Source organism: Parasteatoda tepidariorum, chromosome 10, assembly GCF_043381705.1.
Source record: "Parasteatoda tepidariorum isolate YZ-2023 chromosome 10, CAS_Ptep_4.0, whole genome shotgun sequence".
Taxonomy (NCBI): domain Eukaryota; kingdom Metazoa; phylum Arthropoda; class Arachnida; order Araneae; family Theridiidae; genus Parasteatoda; species Parasteatoda tepidariorum.
The window spans coordinates 38,921,441-38,929,875 of NC_092213.1; the positions used below are offsets into that span (position 1 = coordinate 38,921,441).

General features: G+C 30.6%; 1 protein-coding gene across 7 annotated transcripts in view; it reads left to right on the forward strand.

The window, feature by feature from the left end:
* Positions 1-8,110, forward strand: part of LOC107440144 (dynamin-1) — a 54,934-nt gene extending 46,824 nt beyond the window's left edge. For all 7 annotated transcript variants that reach the window (XM_043043350.2, XM_043043353.2, XM_043043357.2 and 4 more), the window contains 5 exons: positions 1,068-1,222; positions 2,928-3,066; positions 5,230-5,367; positions 5,912-5,968; positions 7,815-8,110. In XM_043043350.2, the coding sequence (XP_042899284.1) occupies positions 1,068-1,222; positions 2,928-3,066; positions 5,230-5,367; positions 5,912-5,968; positions 7,815-7,919 (594 nt within the window). In that variant the 3' untranslated portion in view covers positions 7,920-8,110. The remainder of the gene's footprint in view (positions 1-1,067; positions 1,223-2,927; positions 3,067-5,229; positions 5,368-5,911; positions 5,969-7,814) is intronic.
* The last annotated feature ends 325 nt before the right edge of the window (positions 8,111-8,435 follow it).

An 8,435-nucleotide genomic window follows, 5' to 3' on the forward strand; every position in this document is an offset into this window, starting at 1 on the left:
AAAATACTAAAATAGAGATCTATCGACAAAGACTACTCACTTCTGCCTAGCTTAATAGTATGAGATTGCCGCAGCTGATTCTCTATTGTTATTTCAGTTTCCGTTTTTAAAAGCGCTATGTGTTGAGCCACCTCAGCTAGTTTTGGCATGTGACATTTATAGCGGCAATCATTGGTCGATTTTCTAGCGTTGCCATTCGGGGAGTTGTAATGAGGCTTTTTTTTGCCGCCGTGTAAGAGAAATATATATATATAGATAAAATCCTACGAAATTTCGGTATTTCATATTATATTTCTGCTTTTTTCCAAAACTTTAAGTATATGGATCAAACATTTCCTGCCAAATTGTTTTTGACTTGTTTCAAAAAATTCATTTTTGTTGAGAAACGGAGGAGACTGTTTTGGGGATATTTGGGTCCTAAAACTGAGACTACACAAAATACTTTGAAACAAACCAAATTAGGCCATTAATCGCATAATGCATGCATCAAGAGAGGAAAGTTTTTTGTTTTTCAAACAGTATTAAATGAACTTATTATTTATTTAAATGGGAAAATCAAAATGTATTTATTCTTATTTTACGGTGTGCGGTATCGGTTCTCGGTGCGGTGCGGTGCGGTACTGTTCTACCGTAAATGGCTCGACTTGGCGCGCAGGTCGTCGGGCTGCCAAAGTAGGGGAGCCATCCCCCCTGCAGAGGATCAAAATTGCGGTGGTATGTCTTCAGTTCATCCTCAGGGTTGTTTCCCAGACCGTCGGCAATAGCCCGTTGTGCAACTCCTAGTGCGACGTAAATAAAGCACCGACCTATCTTATTTTAAACTCAAATTTTTCTTTTAATTCGAATGCGAAGGTTGCAATGCATACAGACTAAATATTTTGACGATACAATTTTAAAAATTTACAAAAACAGATACTTGGGCTACGAAAATTAGAAACATTAATAAATAATTCCTTCGCGTAGGATAAATTAGGCAGCCCTAAATTGCTGATTTAAACTTCTTGGCAATTTTGATCCAAAACCAATAAAAACTATATTTAAAAGCCGTGGATTACTTTTATTCGCAGATGGACCGATACCCATCGTTGCGAGACGAAGTGGTGTACCAAATCAAAACTTCCATTGACAAGGAAGCGGAGAACTGTAAGGAAAGACTTCTGTCCCACATAGATGCCAGCATGTTCTTCATTAACTACAACCATCCTGATTTTGACAGCACTGTGTAAGTACATTCTTATTTCATACCAACTTTATCAACAACAAAAAATAAGTTCATTACAAAAACCTGGCATGTGTGTGACTTATGAGAAACAAAATAATAGTATTAAAAATACCACATCTAAACAAAGTGCAAAAGTCGTAGCGACTTCCAGCATTACTGTTTTTTATTGATCTCGAAAAACAACGAAAAGGACAAAGAATATTTTATGAAAGAAAATTATAATTATATAGTCATTTTTTAGAACAACGGTTCCCAATTGAGCCCATGAGCGTTGGGCCAATGTCCAAAAGGTCTAGAGTTCGACCCCGCCGGCTGAAGACTCCCAGTACAGTCAGGGATTGGTTTTTGTAAAATTGTGAAAAAATGACTCGTAATTTGTGAATATAAAATATACGCTAAGTCACATTCTTTTAACCAGGGTCGGCTTTTGTGAATTTGGGCAAATAGGGTCCGTTATTGCAAAAAAAACTTTTTCAATGAGTTTTTAAATTGTAAAGACATACAAGATTATGCTCAACACTGTAAAATTATAATTTAAAAAATTAAATTTTAAAAAATAAACAGCAATTGCAGCTACTAAATTAGCGATGCAACATATAAATATTTGGTATTTAGCCTGTACTGCTGAACACAGAATATTTGTCCTTCTTCCCCCCTCCCTTCCTGGGAAGGGTTTATTCGATTAACAAAACAATAATGAAGATAAACAAATTTGTGAAGGGTCCGATTAAAAGATAAATTATTTTGTGAAATGTCCGTTTTTAAGTTGAAATATTTTGTGAAGGGTCCGTTTTTATAAAAGATATTTTGTGAAGGGTCCGTTACGGATCCAAATTTCTTCTAAACAGACCCCTGGCGGTAAATGTTGACTGGTGCGCGTTAAATCAATGGGGTCATAAAGTCCTCCAGTTCCCAATCTGTAACTCAGGGGGTACCGAATTAGAGATTGATCATTCTCTGATTCAGGTCAAAATTGCGATCTGTGGATGTATGAATAGATCCGTCCTTTAAAAACGGGCTGTGACGTGCGAATGTGGCTGAAGTCGTATTCTTGTTCATAGATGGCGCCACTGAAATACAAGACCTTCTGCAAGACCTACACCTTCTGCCTTAAATTTGCTTGATTTCACCAAGTAGGCTTGCTGATATTAGCAAGTGGTATTAAAAACAACAGAGAAAAAATTCTAACTTTCGGAACCCTCTAAATCTTCCATGGCACCCTGCGATTCCACGGAACACAATCGAAAAACCGCTGATCTGGTATAGAAAGTGTACCTAGATTTTCTTTTTCGTCCTATTTGTAGAATTGGTAAAAATAAAAATAAAAGCAAACGCATTTTGGGTCGCAAAACAATACTAAAGCATAGAAAAATGAATGCTATCTGACATAATCAATATCGAGGAACGAAGACAAAAACATAAAGTTCTTTTAAAATGTCGGTTCAAACTAGTTGTTTTCAATTATCGCCTGTAAACTTACGTTTCCTCGCATAATTAAACAGGTCTTGTTGTTTTTAATCCTGCTTTTTGCAATGGTGATTCGTTAAATTCAAATAGCGTTTTCATTTTTTCCCCTTATTTAAATGTTAGTTTGCGACGCCCTAATATGCACATTTTTTATCCTCATCTTTACGTAAATATTAAGAGAGGTAATTACAGAATACCCTATGTTTTTATATCTAAATAAATTTGTGTTTATATCTAGTTGTGATCCTGTGGCTCCCCCTGCTGGTCCAGTCAAACTTTGGGAGAACTTAGGAGCAGCTGAAGAAGAAACTGTGACAGTTGAGATCACAGAAGGTGTTGCAACTGGCTCCACTATGCCTTCCACGGAAACTTTAGTGGTACTAATTAGTTTGTATTGTTAAAAACTAAGTTAAAACTTTTCGCTTAACAGTTAAGAGATATCTGTTATAAAAAAATTTAAATATTTATTATGTTTCTAAAGAAAAGCTTACCTTGTAAGCTCACCTCAAAAACAAAACAAAAGCTAAATTAGAAAAAAAAACAAAGGCTAAATTAAATCTATTTTTAACTAGAATTCTATATAAGATTCAAAATAATGCAAACGATATGATAATGCTAAATAATAATAACATTTTAAATAAGCAAACGATAGTTTTCTGATGCAATATTTTACAGTTAAGTTCTCTTTTTCTCCTTTCAACTATGTTAAGAATATTGCTCATGTATGATATATATGTATATATCCATGTATAATAATATATGGAGTTCTACGCTTTTTGTGGTATTTTTTTAAACAGTAGAAAAGTACCAATTTCAAGCAAAATAGAAAATTTTTTACCAGCAATCGTATATTATTTTGCAATATTTATATATATAACAATATTTTTGATTTATTTATTAAATCTCATCGTTGATCTCTACATTAGTTTACTACGATTAGAAAAGGAATAGAAAATTTCGTCTTACCAGAACCTCTTAGGGTTTCCAACGAAGCACTTTTCTACATGAGTATCTCGACAAAAAGTAGCGTTTTTTTTTTACTAAGAGAAATTTGCATTTTTTGAAATAGATATAAATCTGAATACTGGAGGTTTGGTGATAATGGTGGATGGGGTAAAATATCCTAATTGAGCTCTAACAACTTTTGTCAAATAAACACTCCTCTTTTATATATCACTGTTTCTGGATTATTTTTATTTTTTTTGTTCACTTGCTGTATTTTAGTCTGGAACAAATCTTTGAAAGCTGTCTTTTAGAATATGTACTCATGTCAATTGTTTTTACTCATTCTGATATTTTTGATACTGTTCAAACACTATTTACCAAAAATCGATTGAAGCTTTCGGCTCGCAATGTAATAAAATGTCTAAATCTCTTTTTATCGTTTGGTAAAATATAAATTCTAGAGTATCAGTACTGATAATTAAGAAAAAACAGTTTCTGTGAAAATACGCTTGCCGATTACGGAAAAAGACCACTACCAATTGGCGAACTTTTAGTGGTCTTTTTTTTCCTGTGAAAAAGAGGAAGTATTATTAAATTATTTCTGTCAAATAAAAATTCTTAAATGTTTCAAGCATATTTCTTATTGTAATGATGAAAGTTTCACACTTCCATTAAATATAAATACTAAGTAAACCAGAGATGGGCATTTGTCATTCAGAATAATGAATAAAGAATGATGAATAATTATTCAAAATCTGAATAATGAATGATGAATAAAGATTTATTCATTAGTCAGAAATATTTTGAATAAAGAATAAATCATTCATTATTCCTTATTCAGTATCCTTTATTCATTAGTCAAGAATAACTGAATAATTTCACTGGTCAACAAAAATGGGCACGGAATACTCTAATTGACTACGATTATGACAACTACAAATAAAACGTTAATCCTTTTCAAGTATATTTATATAATGTTTGAGAAAATTTACTTTTGTCTAACATAATGCATACTTTTGAGAAATGGTTACATGGCAAAAAAGCGTTTAATTTTTTAAGTTAAAATTTTATTTAAAAATTTAAAATAATATTATCGTTTGCTTTCAAAAACTATAAAAAATTGCGTTTTATAGATTTTAGAACAAAATTTCAAAATGAACTTAAGTAACTAAACTGTTATAAACCTACTTTTTAGCACAACTAAGTATGTTACGCTGGAGTAAGTTAAAATAACATAAAAATAAATAGTCATACTTGTCTTAGTTTTATAGTTTAAGTCCTAAAATAAGACGTTTAAGAGCAAACGATGGTTTGCATCTCGTTATAGACAAAGACATATCGATTGCATTTTTTGCTGGTTATTCAAAATTTTATTCAAAAAAATTAGTCATGACTAATGAGTTTATTCATCAATCATTATTCAAAAATTTTTATACATTTGCATAATGAATGATGAATAATGACTAAATTTTCATATGAATAATCATTCAGAATAAATTTATTCTGAATAAATTTAGTCATGAATAAAATTTTCGTGAATGATGCCCAGCGCTGAAGTAAACCTACATTTTGTTTTTATTTTTCCTTTGAAATAGGCTGGCTTGAAAGCTAATGAAAGTAATCAAAAGAACGTTCACTATGCTTCTACATTGTTGATGAAAAATCTTGAACCCGTACAGAAGCAAATGGGAGACGTTGCTATGAAATACATAATCTTCTTTTTAGTGAAAAAGGTAAGTGTAGTAATAAAATAGTACAGAACCCGTTATCCGGAAATCAGAAAACCAAAAAACCGTAACGAAATTCGATAAATTTTCTTGCCATTTTTTAAAAAAAAATTTTTTTTCCTCATAAGATTTTACGATTTTTCTTTCTTTTTTTTAAAGATGTTTACCTTACCATCATTTTGGAAATAATCATTAGTGTATTACTTCATCGTTTTTTCTTATTTTTAAGATTATTTCCAATTATTATTTTTTTAGCTGAGTTTAACAATAAAAAAATAAAAAAGGCTTTTTGTAGCGATTCAGAAAACTGGAAAAATCAGTTATCCGGAATAGCGATGGTCCCGACCGTTCCGGATATTCGGTTCCCTACTGTAGTACATTGTGTATTGAAAAATTATTAGTTAAAAAGAAATTACCCAAAATTGCTTTTTTTTTTTTAATACCTTGCTACTCTTGGCATTCTAAGCTCGATTTTTTTTAAATAAATGTTTTGAGGCGTATTATTCTGTGTTATATTTTAATGCATTTAGGTTATTTCATTGTTTTTTAGGTATTGGATTTCATTAAAAAAGATCTATTGGCTACACTCTTAGAATCTTCTAATTTCGTAAGTATTCATAATTAAACTGTATTTTAAAACAACATGCAGGGTGCATTTAATCTCCACGCTTAATATCTATTTTAGTTTTGTAATTACAACCTTTATATAAATTTTCAGAAACCTGGTCCAAATTGAACAAAAACGTACAGTATATACATACTACAGGGTGTTCCAAAATTCTCTTTACAACTTCAAAAATTCATAACTTCGAAAATAAACAAGATATTTATATTCTGTCTTTTGCATGTATTACTGCGACTAATAAAGTTTTGTTTAGTACACTTCAACATGCGCATCATTGGTGGCCCTAAGCACTTCCAGTCTGTAATCAATTTCAAGCCAGGTGATGTAAAGATAATTTTGGAACACCCTGTATATATATATCAGTGGTTATCAGCTCCGGCCCACTAAGCCTTTTTTGTGACCCTCGGAGTTAAATTAAATATATTAGTTGTCGTTTTTTTGCGATCAATTTTCGTAAAAGGTCTTTATGGGTTTAAAATACTTTTCTTTCGTTAAAAAAAAAAACCTAATTTCTTCGTTTCTGTGAAGTTTAACATACCAACGGTGCAAATTGCACCCAAGAAAATATTTATTCAAATACATAATAATCGTATATGTTGCTCTTTTTTATTTCGTTTTTTTTTTTTTTTTTTTTTTTTTTTTTTTTTTTTTTTTTTTTTTTTTTTTNCAGAAATTTTCTCGAAGAAATTCTACCATTAAATTTTTTGAAACCACTCATCTTGGACGAAATTATTTACATTTGTAAATTTTAAAACGCATAAAGAAGGGAATGAATGTCATGGTTTATTTAAATTCCTTGAATTGAATATCGCATGAGCGAAAAAGAAAAAAAATTTAATTTCAGATGGTCCAGAATTTTTTTTTTTTTATTGCTATAGTTCCTAATAAGTCAAAAAAAATGTTAATTTATCACAGAATTAAATTTAAAAGAAGAAAAAATCTTGTCACTACCTTTTTGATTAAGAGAAGATTCAAAATGATACGTAACAAGCATTATTTGTAATGCTTGTTATTTTGCTTTTTAATATAAAAAAAACTTTTATAAAAATCTGACAGTAATATTTAATGTTCCTTCAAACATAAAAGAGTCCTATATTTAAATTTCTTGTTTCCTTTCCCCCTACCTACTACAACGCTTCGCTCGAAATCGCGAAACTGTTTACTATTTGTTTCGAAAAGTGTACTTAAGAGGACGCTATACAGCAAGAGAAACCCTATATGGTGAATTCTCTTTCCTCTACATTAGTAATTCAAAATATTGACTTAATGCTTGTAACTTACATTAAACCATGATTTTTCAAATGCTGAAATAAAATTTTTAAAATAGCACCATAATGTAAGCAAATTATTATAGGATTATGCTGTGGTAAAGTTATCCTATTAAATTTGGCAAACCTACAACTTTTCTTTTGATATTTTAAAAACATTTTTCCAGAGTTCGAAACTTTGTGGTTTACTTTTAAGTTTATCTGAACTCACATTTCTATAAATTTTAAAATAAAAATGGCTGTGGAAACTGAATTTGCAATGAAATGTTCCTCCCGCGGTGCAGCGTCTTTTTAACAGCTTCCCAGGAGGTTGCGATTTTCCAATCCAACAACGTTTAACGACCGACCTTTATATTTGGCAACAACCAACTACAACCAAGAGAAAAAATATCCAAAAAAAGAGAACAGTCGTTAAAGGTCACTGGATTGTAAATTAGTCACCTGATCGATCTTTTCTTTTATTGTTTGAGTATTGAAAACTCTTAGCTATTTTTACTGTGGTATTAACATTTAGTCTAGCGTCGTATTATTTGATATCACAATTGAATTTTTAATTTCAGAGTAATCTGACTGAAGATTGTGAAGCTGATTTCCGCTGGAAGGAAGAAACTGAAACTACCTGCAGAATATTGCAAGAAGCACTCGTTGCTATACAAGACTTTTAAACTAGTTCCCCCTCCCCTCCCGGGGATATTTAATCACTTAAATCATTCTTCTGCGTGTGTTTATAGTTCTAATTCTTATCAAAGATACCATTTATAAATTTTTTCATATGCCCTGTGTGCCTATTTTGTATTTTTGTACTTAAATGTTTGTGTGCTTTTGTAAAATAGCAATAAAGTGTCATAACTGTTTATCTTTGACTGCTACTCAAAAATAATCAAAGTTCAACTTACAGGGTTGGCAAGATTTAAATCATGATTATATTCGCGATTTTAATCACTAGATTTTTTTTTGGAAAAAAATTTATTTAAATTAAGGGCGATTTTTTTAAGATAAAACATTAATTTAAAACAATTGATTTTTTTTAAAATAAACCATAAGGTCGAAAATAGTTTTATAAATATATTCTTTAGGGGGGGATCTTTATTAGAGACTGGTTTTATTGATAATGAAGGTTTTATACAAAGAAATAATGAAAAAGTGAATTAAAAATTTAAAATGGATCTATATATATATAT